At 41.5% G+C, this 13557-nt stretch overlaps 1 protein-coding gene across 1 annotated transcript; it reads left to right on the forward strand.

The window, feature by feature from the left end:
- The first annotated feature begins 564 nt into the window (after positions 1 to 564).
- On the forward strand, positions 565 to 9965 carry ark2cb (arkadia (RNF111) C-terminal like ring finger ubiquitin ligase 2Cb). The gene is given in 15 exon segments (XM_069138515.1): positions 565 to 856; positions 4660 to 4764; positions 4767 to 4799; positions 4802 to 4956; positions 4958 to 4986; positions 5144 to 5220; positions 5223 to 5273; positions 5677 to 5811; positions 5990 to 6093; positions 6467 to 6536; positions 6539 to 6561; positions 7095 to 7118; positions 7120 to 7206; positions 9442 to 9622; positions 9907 to 9965. Coding segments are annotated over 15 exon segments (1194 nt in total). The 5' UTR covers positions 565 to 795.
- The last annotated feature ends 3592 nt before the right edge of the window (positions 9966 to 13557 follow it).

Genomic DNA, 13557 nt, shown 5'->3' on the forward strand with positions numbered 1-13557 from the left:
AAAGCAATAAAATAGCAGTAAAAAACTATAAAATATAAATATAAAATGCACAGTATATACAGTACAGTATATATCTATATAACTCTTCGGCCTAGCGTTATTAATTCATCATAGTGGGAAAAAAAAAAAAAGCTATTGAGTTGCATCTTGCGAAATGTTGGATTCTGCTTTCGGTATGTTACATAGTGTGACCCCGATAAAAGTCTGAATATTTCAGCCTCTGCTGCCTTGATTTTGACCATTGTTTTTTTTATTTTTTTTAATTTAATTTTTAAACTAACCCTATGGACGTGAAATAAATCACCGGAGTGCTCCTTTAAGTATGATGAATATTACTTAAATTCAGGACGACCGATTCTTTTTTTTTTTTTTTTTAAATATATATATATATACACACACGATGTTAGACTTTATTGTTAAACATTAAAAACCAGCAGCCCTTGTGTTAAAATCATTCCTTGACAAGAAGGCCCGGTAGGTTAACCTTACACACACACGCACACACACACACACACACACACACGCACGTCTCCGGTACACACACACCGACACACACACACACACACACACGCACGTCTCCGGTAATTTGCAGCAGCGACGCAACATCGCCCTCTTTTGCTCCGGACAACAAATGACACGTCTGCTTTTCGTGAACGAACACCGGGCGAGTCAGACGTCTGTGGTTGTACCGAGACAGCAGCAGCAACCAGCCGCCTGAATGTAGATCCGTCATGGGCTGCTCCGACCCGATCTCTCCGAACAACCCGGCGGGAATCATAACACACGGATCCCAGGATGGTGTTAGTGCATGTCGGATACCTGGTTCTTCCCGTATTCGGCTCAGTAAGAAACAGAGGTACGGTATTAATATCCGCATCGGTCCTCCCCCCCCCCCAAAAAAAAAAAACATGTGCCCTGTTTTTTATCTTAATATTCACTGCAGCTGTTGGCTAAGCTAGCTCGAGCTTAGCCAAAAAAAATTTGAACGGTGAAATTATCCGCGAAAAAAAAAACCCGCCCCGCAAACGCCGAGATCGCTTTCATTCGTGGTCGTCGATATTATAATACAACCCGCCCGATAGTTGACTCGGTAATAAATAAACAAAACCAAAAAAAAAAAACCCCAACAACCTCCGCTTCAGATAAAGCTAACTGGCTCGTCGGCTCCGGCTATTTCCCGGAGCGGAAACATGTCTCACAAAAAAAAAAGGGCTTCAGCTGTCCGCGACGTGAGGTCCAAACAATGTCCACAAACACATGTCTGCAACGAAAGAAAACAAAGCAAACGTGTCGGACACTGTTTTTTTTTTTTAGTTGTCTGTTTATATAATTCGGTAACATCTCGATGCATTGTTGTCTCCTTACAAGGCTGTCGTGTAAAAAAAAAAAAAAATACCGCAAAATAGACGTAGCCTGTCCAGCCAGTCATCTTATCTGCTCGGTGATGTCATTTGAAGATCATCTGCTTTTCTTTCCTCCTCAAACCAACCGCGATTTCACTGATTATTATCCGCGTCAATTGGCCGGAGCACTAATCGATAGATGTCCGAGACCGCGGGGTTTTTTATTATTATTATTATTATTATTATTATTTTCTCTTCCGAGACATCGGTGTCTTTCTTTCTTTCTTTCTTTTGGTTTTAATTTTGCCAATTGTCAATTCAGCAGCTGTTCGTTTGAAGCTTGCCGAGTATGCGGTCACAGTTAAACATGATCAAGCTACAGTGTAACATTAATTTCACAAACAGTGGCATCAGTGATTTCATTTGCTTTTATTTCTGTTCTTATTTCCCTGTTTCATAGTATGGAGGCTGGCTCTACATTCTGCATTTATCAGATCTTTGTCGTCCCCCCCCCCCATTGTGTAGCTAATGATCATCTGCTGCTGTGTGGTGTGGCGTGGCTCTGCCTGTTCTCTCTGCATTTAGCTGTATTGTGAATCCCTTCTCATTTCCTCTTTCCATCAGAAGACGACATTGGTATTAAAAAAAAAAAAAAAAAAAAAAAAAAAAAAAAGACACACCCCCCCTCCCCTCCCCCTCCCGAGATGTATTCAGCCATAGACTTTCCATGTTAAGCCAGACTAAAAAAAAAAAAAGATAGCTAACACCCTAGAACAAAGCAACCTTTTTTTTGTCTTTTTTTCTGTCAAATTGCTGTAGCACTGAGTAAACATTTTCTAGCTCCTTTTCTAGATGATCAGTTGAATGTCATTGTGTACCTCCCATCCAGTCTTGATAGACAAACATGCTGTAAATTCCTGTAAAGTGGATACATTTTGCATGATCTCAAATACTGCACCGCATCGTTGAACACCAGAATTCGGCTCATCTTCCTTCTCTTCACACTAGGTGCAATGTACATGATTAATGTACCTCTGATTGTTAAACCGAAAAGACGGAAAGCATGCATATTGGAAGCACCCGCATGCTACTTGTATTTTGAAATTCAACATTCGGCAAATCACGTGATCACCTTGGAAAGTTACTGAAGGTACACTGCACCCTGCGCACAGCAACCTGCCATAACTGTCTCCATTTTTGTGTAATCCTTTTGTTCCCTTTTGCAAAATTCAAGCTTTGAATCACACTGAATTGTCAGGGCTGCTTGGCCCCTCTACGGGCAAATTAAACCCTAAATATTTAAGTAGGAAAACATGCTCACTGGTGGTTCATCACTTCCCAATTTACCACCACTAACATAAGACCAAAATGCTATCCATTTCACAGGGATGCTATTTTCCTGCACTGCCTAAAGAGATCCTCTATTAGTAATAACGTCTTTATTGTTTTGGTTGTGGTCTCTCTTTACCTTTTGTTCTGGTAATAGTACTTTCAATGCATGGTCACATTTATGATTCATAATTTTGTTTATGTTTTTCTACATTGACTAGTGAAAATCCAATGTAATCTTTCTGTAGTAAAGATGTACCCCTGCTGTACTGAAATCATGTGCTGTAGCCAACACGTCTGCTCATTGGATGCCGCTTTTGTTCTTTTTTAACCTATATGGAGCATGGTGGGCCTTGCCTTCAGTCTATGTTGTTTATTTTTGTTGCATGGATTTATACTATTATTACAAACAAACGAGAAAGAAAACAAATTCCACATATACTAATATTTTTTCAATAAAGAATATAGTGTTTTTCCTAACCTTCAGTGTGCTTCTTGCTGATTTCCATTTATTGTCCTCCCTCTCCCTTGTCCCTACCTGCCCCCCCCACCCCCCCCTTCCGCCACCTTCCCTAGCCTCCCCACCCCCACCTCCTCTCCTGCTGTGACAAAGATAGACGATTTCCACGCTTCCTCCATCACAGGGCCCGAATGAGTCTATCTGCTGTCATTCATGGTGATCGTCTCTACTGAGACGCTTGAAAACGCAGTGTCTTCTTACAGTCTAGACTTTGAGCCTTTGACCCAGGGCAACAAGGTCATGTCTTGTCTGCTCATCACGCTGACAAACTGTTAAGTTGGAAATATTTATCCTGTAAGTCGCCTAATTTTCCCCGGCTGTTTTTTTTTTTTTTTTTTTTTTTTTAAATTGTACTGCGTTTTTCAAGCGTACTCCCAGTATAATGCAATGTAGACTTTGCCTATTTTCTCATGATTTAAAAAAAAAAAAAAAAAAAAAAAATCCGCCATTTACATCAGAAGTTGTCCGTCTTTTATGCTGTTGAAGTGGGGATTTCGATAAGAACTGCATGATTTTAACCTGATAAAACTGTTAAACCTCTGTAAAATGTCTGCCCCGCTGCAAGGCCCACTATGGCCCCCGTAGCCAAGATTTTGCTCCAAAAAAAAATTCTAATCGAAGCTAAATTACCATTGCAATTTCTCACCCCTTACATAATCCAAAAGGTCTTTTTAAGCTTAAGGCCGGCATTAAAAAAAAAAAAAAAAACACATTTCACCACAGCTCAAGCTACGCCTTCTTTTCCTCCCCGTTGAGTCTCGACAGCAGCTTGTTCACTGCAGTTGCCAACTAGCTGTGATCGGAGAGTTAAAAAAAAAAAAGCATTCGAGCTATTTCCTCTCTACTGTTGAATGTTCATATGGGAGAAGAATAGTAGAGCTATACTGGATGTGTAAGGCACAAAGACACAGTAGGTTTTCTGTGAGCCACAGATATACAATTTTAATCTAGCGTTTGGTTTCATTCTTTTAAAGGAAGAATAGTTTCTTTAAAGTTGTATAGATCGAAACTTGGCACTGACACAATTTAATGTATTTCTTACAGACAGGAAGGTATCAAAGGTTTACCTCTTGAGTGCACTGACCTGCTGTCAGCTGCAGAATTTACAAGAATTGAACTGCAATGAAGACCATACCTGTGTACTGGTAGAGTTCATCTGTTCTGATCCAAATCCTTTGTCTATGAATCAGAAGACCAGGAGTCGATCCAGGGGTCGGAAATACAGTTAAAGAAACGAACCGCGGCCGTTTTGTGTGCAGCACAAAAATGGGGTTTCATTTTCATGGTACTTGTGGTAACCATCATTTTCCCTCCCCCACAGAAGTATTTGTCACCCTAGGTAAGAGGTAGGGCTTCATTGACATGCTATATCACACACACACACACAGTGACACCACATTTCACCCACAATTAATTCAGCTAATCTCTCCCTTCAGGTGCTTGACAACTTCTCCTTATCCTCCACAGGATCCCATTTCAACCGGCAACAGCAACAGCAGCAGCAGCAGCAGCATGCTACCTCTTGCCGGCACTTCCAGTTAGGTCCTCAGGCCCAGCTGCCCATGGACTTCCCATGCCCCACCCAGGGCAGCCACAGTCGGGCATTAACGCCACCTGGCCCCTCCCGGCCACCAGCACGGCCCTCCACTCCACCCCCGCCCTCAACCCCCTGCCGCCTCCCCAGTTTCCAGGACATCCCCGCCCCTCCTTTCCTACTCAGCATTACACCAGCAATACCTCCTCCAGCAGCAGATCCTCGAGGCGCCAGCAGCCACACATCCTGCCACCCTCCAGGTACCCGCACGGGCTCGCACTACAAGAAGACGACATGTCCTCATGGTTCAAGCAGGACGATTGCTGGGGCTTTGGCAGTGACATGAAATTTAAGGCCATATGTGGTACAAACTCCTTTTTCCTGGGGTGTTTTCAAATGCTTGGTTATGTGTTTTAGTAGACGCACCCCAGAGCGAGTTCCTCACCAGCCCCACAGACTGCGCCCCGGCATGAAGTTTGCGCCTTCTCTTCATGTCCCTCTCAGCCTGTGGTGCAGCAGCCCCGCTACCTGGCTGAGGGCACAGACTGTGAGCAGTGCATCTCTGATTATCCAGCACGCAGAGTCAAAGAGGCAAACAGACCCCAGGACACGTTAAGTTTAAAGATAAATAATCTGTCTTGCCAGAGAAATCTAATTTTTTTTTTTTACCACATATCTAAACCATGTATTTATTTATATTTAAATACTTCAACTGTTTATTTATGACTCTTTGCTATCTATTACTGTTGACTTTTTCTTTGGCTGTTTTCCTAGTTCATATAGCGGATCATCTTTTTCCAGTTTGCTTGGCTATCCACAACCTTTCCATTTACCTCCAAACATCTGCAGAAAGCACCTAAACCCTCCGTTATTAAAACACCATGTTCCAGAAACCTTGTGATATACTGAACTGTGCCACTGACTGACTCATTTTCTTTGCCTTTCGTCCAGGGATCTGAGTGTGGACTGCTGGGCTGCCCCCCACCAGTATCACATCCACCCGCTGCCGCAGCACTATCAGCACTACTTGACCTCTCCTAGGATGCACCACTTCCCTAGAAACAATGCCTCAACAAAAGTGGTGAGTCCCTCTCTGCCTCCGAACAATCAATCATGTCCATCTCGATGAACTCCGAGCGCCTCTCCTCGGGTTTCTCGGATTTATCTCGATACCCAGCTACTGAGGATGACCTGTGTCCCTGTTGTTCTAGCTGGTTTCTGCTGCAGAGCTGACGCTAGCTTCTTTTATCTGTCATCTCCTAGGTTGTCACGAGATCAGAAACTATCCATATCCTCAGTTGCACTTGCTTGCTCTGCAGAGCCTCAACCCTCTCCGCCACGCATCTGCAGTTAGAGAGAGCTACGAGGTTTGTACCGCTTCTTCCTCCCTCTCCTCAGCAGACCCACCACTCTACACTCATTTATCATTGTTTTCTTTGTGACCAATGCTCTGGACAGGCTTGAGTGTGTAACTGATTTTCTTATTTCGATTACCTCTGCTTCCAGACCGTTCAAATTGTCCATCCGGCTTTAATCTTTTGACATTTGTTTTCATTTGCATGCGATGCAGTAGTTTTCTCAGAGGCTCTTTAACGTTCCTTGAAGAACTGATTTTATTTCATTACATCAAAAATATTCCACACTTTTAAGTCTTCTAATTGTGTATGTTTTATTTGTTTATATTATTTGTCTTCAAAATGTTACCTAAAATGAATAAAAGGCATGTGGTTCCCTTCATAGGAGCTTCTGCAGCTGGAGGACAGGCTGGGCAGTGTAAACCGTGGGGCGGTCCAAACCACCATCGAGAGATTCACTTTCCCCACAAGTACAAAAAGGTAAGCTGGAGACTTTTTTTTTTCCCCTCGCTACCTGGGTTAAAGATCTTTTTGATGAGTCTGGTACATTTTGAAAAATTGGGCAAGAAATAAGTAGAGAGAGAGAGATATGTGAACGAATGGAACCGAGGGCAGGGCGCCGGGTCGAAAGGATCAAGAGCGACGGAAAGAAGGTCCCGACTCTCACAGTAGTTTAAAGGTCAAACTCATATCCTTTGGAAGATTAGTGAGATGGGGCTGCAGTGTGCACAGTTCAAGGTGAGGATGACTCATCCAGCTGTCTCGCCGATATGTGTGCGTGAAATGAATTTAAAGAAACGTCTGCGTCGAATATGACCCAAATACTCTGGAAAGAGTGTCAGATTATTGGCTGCATTTCGAGTGAGGAGAAGTAATTGACTCCTTTCCAAGTATGATAAGGTGAATTTTTTTGTTTTGTTTTATCCAATCTGGGCTGACTGAGACACCCATGGCATAAACTCAACACCCTTTAATAATTAAAGCCTGTTCGCTGCTGTATGGTTTCTCTGCAGAGAATACCGCAGGACCTGAAGATGTGTCCTGGATGATGAGGAGCTGGACACCGATGAAAAGTGCACCATTTGTCTGTCAATGCTGGAGGATGGAGAGATGTCAGGTACAAGTGTTTGCTCACATTTTTGCTTGTTACTAGGTGATACACTAAACTATAAAGTATAACAATGTAGGTTTGTTGGTCAGTTTTTCAGTCAGCCTGCCTCTTTAGTTCAGCCTGAAATATCTCAGCAGCTGTTGAATAGATGAAGTTTGACTTTGGTGGTTTCTAACTTTTTCTCGAGCAACAAAACGAGGTTGACATTTGTGTGTTTCGAGAAACGCCTGACATTTGGATGCGCTGCCATGAAATTCGTTAGAGAGATTTACGTCTCCCTCAGGATCAAATGTAATTACTTTCATCTCCTGACTAAATGTGTCCCCCTAGTCTGGTTTATGACTCGGCATTAACTGTACTTGGTGTTACTCTTCCTAAAAACATGTACATGCACTGACTTTGGCATTTATCTTAAAGCACTGCTGTGCCTGCTGAGGTTTCACATTGGCTTTAAAAATCTTGCAACACGAGTCATTTATCTAATTTTTGTTTTTACACCTAACCTCTACAATCCAGTGAACTTCAATTTCCTCTAAAGTTTGTTTGGGTAATGCTGGTTTAGGTCTTTCCCTGCTGATTAGACTCAGAGAACGACTGCACATTTCCAAATGTATTCATATTCACAATGCTTTCCCTGAAAATTAATAAACAGGCAGTTTTTAACCCCTAAATTGGTTCTGCTGCTGAAGTTCAAAGCATCAGGTCTGAAAATCCTATCACAGGATTTCTGCCAGCACCTCCTCTTGAAAATTCTGCCCGAAGGCAACATTAGCATTTCACAGACTCTTATGATGCGTGTCCGCTGTTGTGATCTGTCTTACTGGCAAAGTGACAGCAAAGAGGTGAAAACTTGAGGTTTTCAGGGGTCGGAGTGCATCTGGAATCGTTTAAAAGAAGAAGATGGAGCGTTTATATGGTGATAAGAGTTCGGTTATGTTTAAACTGACTATGCACACAAAGTCTCAGCTTCATTATGTTGCTTATGGAATTCTTTATGATTGAAATTCTTCATCATTTACGACATCGCAGGCTTTGTTTTGTTCAGTTTAAGGTTAAAGAAGACAACTGGAAAAGAGCATGCCTTTGGTTCTGCTCATACTTGGAATTAAAATACTTATTGGGTGATTTGATTAAAGTGGACCGCTCTAAATACCATTTATGCACCTAAAACACACAGAAATCCTTCTGATAAAGCACAAAGTTTATTTCACAGTTTTCCCCCACAGATAAAATAAAATGTTAGCAGTGAATGAAATTTTGATCTGAAGAGGTCACTTGAGAACGCATTCTGGTGTCAAATAGTGAACCACAGTCAGACAACTGGATCTATTGTAGACACGGTCTGGACACTGGCTATGACAGGACCCAGAGATCACATGCACTGGAATATTTGAAGTTGGAGTAATGACAGGTGTTTCATCCAGCTGTTTCAAACTTCTTCTTTTTTTTCCAAGTTCTGTTTGGTTTATTGAACATATGTTTCTAAAATGCAACATGTCAGAGAGAGAATGATAAAGTTCTGGACTTATGTCTGTCTTTGTTCCAGATGTTTACAGTCCACCAACCTTTAATATGACAGAGACAAGCATCTAATGCTGACATTACAAGTTTTAGGAACAAAGAAAGTACAAAACTGAATCATAATTACATGCATTAATTTTGTCTCTGACATTTAAAAAAAATTGTGCAAAATGCCCATCATCAATGCCCTCCAGAGTTAAAGATGGAATATTCAAATTATATTCACTCGATATGTGACAAATATAAACAGTCGGTTCTCATTGAGTAGGCTGCAGCCAGAGATTTTGTATTTTTGTCTGAAACAATAATTCAATTATCCAAATACATTGTGACTGATTTTCTGTCTGTCTAGTGAATAATTCTAAAGCAGACAAGTTAAGAGGTACTTTAGAAATCTGCTCATTAAGATGAAATTCCACATGACCCTTAGTATTAACCAACAACCACTCATTAGCCTTTTGCCTTAAATAAGCTGTAGATTGTCTGACACTTTTTTGTTAAATCAGTTCCGCTGAAAATAACGAATCTCTAAATTCAGTAATCTGAATTTCTTTCAGAAAAAATAAACCACTTAAAGACTTCAGGATCATCTAGAAAATTCACCGTCACCAAGCTGAAAAATGAGCTCCCCACCTGACATTTTGAAGATGCATGTTGTTCTAATAAAAGCTTTTAAATGTGATATGTATTTGTTTTTAACCCTTACCACATCTCTTCTGTTTCTTTAGAGATTACCCTGCATGCACCTCTTCCACCAGGCGTGTGTGGACCAGTGGCTGGCCACCAGCAGGAAATGCCCCATCTGCAGAGTGGACATTGAGACTCAGCTGACCCTGACAGTTGAAGCTCCTGTCGGCTCCTGCAGCTTCGGATCTGGTCTCGTCGATTCTCCATCTGCCTCCCTCCGGGGTGGGGGGGGGAGCTCTGCCAAACACCCCTCTATCCCCTCTGCATCACTCAACGAGCCTGCCTTTGCGAACAAGCTGTGACAGAGGGATCAACAAAGCACACTCACCTACAACACAACGAGGGACGGGGGTTGATGCACAGATGGGTGGCTGGACTGAAGCGCGAAAGGTTGAATGGACTTTGGTGGATGTGAAAGGTAGGAGCGACGCGTATGGACAGATGTGCTGAGGCCGTCACAACGACTCTTGTCAGATTGTGTACCCGGTGTGCATTTCTCCATACAGCCACCCAAGTGAGAGGACACGCTAACTTCCAACCTCCCCAGCTCAATGTGGTGTATTAAGGCCATTTCTCTGCCACGATATCCAAACCCCCTCCTCCACTCCCCCCCCCAAACCCCCCCCCCCCCCCCCCCCCCCCCCCGTCCTCCTCCCCCCCGAGCAGGCCTGTGAAAAATCCTTTAAGCTGCACTCTGCCCAAGCCCTCAGCACATCTGTACAGAACATTATCAAATGATTAGCATGAGGTTGTTTGGTGTGAACTCTTGTAGCTGAACGCTTGTGTGTAATGGAGTACAGTACTGAATAAGTATTTTACAGAGGTAACAGTGTTGTGTAGCAAGCAAAAAGCCTTTTTGAGAAATATGTTTGTGAAAAATAAACCCACAGAGATGGAGAATACAGCTCTACCAGTAAGAATATTCAGTGTGTTCAGACAGGGCGGCGAGAGAAAGAGCTAGTTGTGTAAAAAGGCCAAAAATCCCTCTTTCTTGTCTAACATGGTTTTGGATTTACAGTTAGTAGACGCCATCAGAGTTGACTGAACCCGCTAACTGCAGGCATGGCTTCCAGTGATCTGTGTTAGTGTCGTAGTCGGGCTCTATAATCTAGAGCAGAGGCCTCAGATGTGCATGCTGTCTGGCAGGCTTGGGCTGTGTCGTTAATATTGTGGAGCAGTAGAAACAGGGACTGTGTCTGTGCATGTGAACCGTATATTATGACTCTTGATGATCCACTCATTCACAGAGGAGGGACAAGAATGCACCTGGTACCCCTCCCCACACCCTTCCCCACTCATCCCGAGTAGACCGAAGTTGCCCTTAGACACTGATCTGAGACCAGTGTAGCGATTCTCTCCTGAACAGTAGGACTCAAAAGAGCTGCTTAGCGGGTCCGTGTCTAACAGCAACTCCTCTCTGTGGCCTTGCTCATGGCATGATCGTGATCAGGCGGCGGCGGGGGGCGGGGCGGGGGGGAGGGCAGCATGGCTCGAGGGCGCAGTGCCTGAGTCTTGCCATCGGAGTGAATACAACCTGACATTTGTATTACCTATTACCAGAACCTTATTGCCTATCGAACAAGCACATGTGATTTCTATATACAGTGAATCGCCTCTGTTGTTGTATCGGCTCCTTTCATTTCAATCTAAGTTGCTCCCACTGTTGATTTAAAAAAAAAAAAAAAAAAAAAGACTGTCTGGTGTTACAGGGAAAATACAAACTAGTTTGCCTGTGATATGTGCTAGAATGTGTGCGATCGCCCCCCACCCCCCACCCCCCCACCTCTCCCCTCATGGTAGTAGTGTATGGTATTGCTAGAACAACTGATATGTTCAGTGATAGAAGCCGTTTTCTCTTTATCATGCATGAACCATGTTGGCGTAGTTCACTTGAAGGAGGGTGAAAGGGAGAAAAAGCCATTCATTTGAAAAATACCAACAATTGTTCTTAACATTAATTTTTTTGTTTTCCTGTCTTTTTCTGCCATTTGCTTTCTCTCTCTTTTTTCTTTAATTACTTGTATTTTTTTTTTTTTTCTTTTTTCTTTTTCTTTTTGCTCACATGCCAATCTGGACATGGTACTAATATGCCCAGTCCTTGTCCATTTTAACCATAGTGAAGAAAAAGCTGCAATGCTGCAAAAACATATTTATTGTTGTTCTAATGTAGCTTGTGTTTTGTAAATGCACTATAATATGGAGTTGCCTGACTTTTGGTTTGGTGGTGTGGGTTCTTGTCCTAGACTTTGTGTTACTATTCAGTTACAAGTATTTTCATGCTTCCTTGTGTATTATTGGAGGGTAACTTGACTGTTTGTGTTGCGTTTTTTTTTTCTTTTTGTATGAAACCTCCATCCAAAAAACTACAGATGGATGAAAATGGAGGTTTTTGCTAGTTCACATAGAATGCTGTGATTAAAGATGCCTTAAGTATTTAACAATCATTATTTATTACTAACTGTAGCTAGCTAGCTATTGTGGTGGAATATTTAATGTCTCTATCTCATAACTTTGCAATTTAATCAATATATTTATTTAAAATAACACAAAATATAAAAAAAAAAAGAATACCTCATTATGCATTGGTCGGTGGGGATGCTTTTGCATGCCGTCTGTGTTTTCTTTCAAAGGAGAAAAAAAAAAAGAAAAAAGAAACTTGATGAAAAATTGACAGCGGGGTGTTTCCCAACACATTTACTAGCCAGCATGGTGCTGTTGATCTGGATTACATTCCATTCATATCATCTATTGATTTCACTTTTAAGTGTTTTTGAAAATCACCCCCCCGCTCGGATTTAAAGCAGAAGTCGAAAACGGACCCCGTTTGTCTTAGCTTGCTTTTGTCTGATGATACTGCTTTGTTTGTCAAAATCTCTCATATTTGATTTTCTTTTTGACGTTTTTCTGTTTTGTCTTGTTTTGACGACGTTCATTATATCCATCATATCTGGATCTCAATTTAGTGCTTATTATGTTAGGACCCACATAAAAAGCTGTATTATTTGTTCTTTTGTATTGCTGGCAGTTGCTTTGTGTGGGAGTTTGGGACGTATCTAATATGCTAACTTGAGCCATTGATCTTATTGAGCAAACTTCTGGTGTACTGTGGTTATACAATATAGATGTTTTGCACCTGGGTATAATAAGCTAACTACGTTTTCGGTGTGCATTTCTTATTAATACTCTACTAATCCTGCAAATTATTCTAACATATTGGATTGGAATGAAGCTGGCTGGTCTTATTATTTCATTTCGTGCTCTCACTGGCCTTACCCCATGCCCTCCACAGTGTACCCCCATAACTCCAGAGCGAACTGGACAGTAGCCATAGTATTAACTCAAGCTGATGAACCGGAATGAACAGTAGAACTTAAAGCACAAGCTTTTTAATGCATGTCCTTCTCAGGTTTTCCTATGTGTATGTGGGAGTAGCTCTGTAGATGTGTTTAATATGATGCTGTACCTTCTTGAATATTTCAGATGTTTCTTTGCTGCTGAAAAAATGTTGATTATTAACCTGCCAGTGAAAAAGGGAAGTGGCCATCTTTGTACAACACACTGCTGTTTTGCTGTAACCGCGCAATGTTTTATGATCTTGAGTATTTTATAGAAAAGTAGAAGTATGTATCAATAATATGAAAGCAATAGCTAAATCATAATGAAGAATAACATGATCAGTGAATATTGTGGAAAATCTTTAGATTCACTCTGGGTGGATTTTGTACTGTATTTATTACTAATGATGATGCAAAAAGTTGCATAGCTTAACCCAAACTGTTCTGTCTCTTTTTTATTTATTGTCTTGTATATGATCTTTTTGTATGTGTTTTTCAAATAAACTGCCTAAAATGCTGAGAGCTTATCGAATCTGTGATGTCATTTGGTGTCCTGTTACTTTAAAACATTTATAGAGCTGTCAAAAAAATTTGAATTACATATCGACCAACATAAACTCAGATATATCTGTATCCACATACATGTCAAGAAAATGAAGAAATGCCAGTTTTATGCTGGACATAATCGTCCTCCTCGGTATATATCTTGTTCTCAATTCTTTAAAGAACTAATTTAAAGTATGCCTGTGGGAAACAATTAATATTGGCCAATTTATCCTTGTTGAATAGCCTCAAACATCCTGTTTGTGAAATATTGTGTTC

This window comes from Embiotoca jacksoni, unplaced genomic scaffold (genome assembly GCF_022577435.1).
Source record: "Embiotoca jacksoni isolate LCO1_2020_lvr unplaced genomic scaffold, fEmbJac1.0.p SCAF_8, whole genome shotgun sequence".
Lineage (NCBI taxonomy): Eukaryota > Metazoa > Chordata > Actinopteri > Embiotocidae > Embiotoca > Embiotoca jacksoni.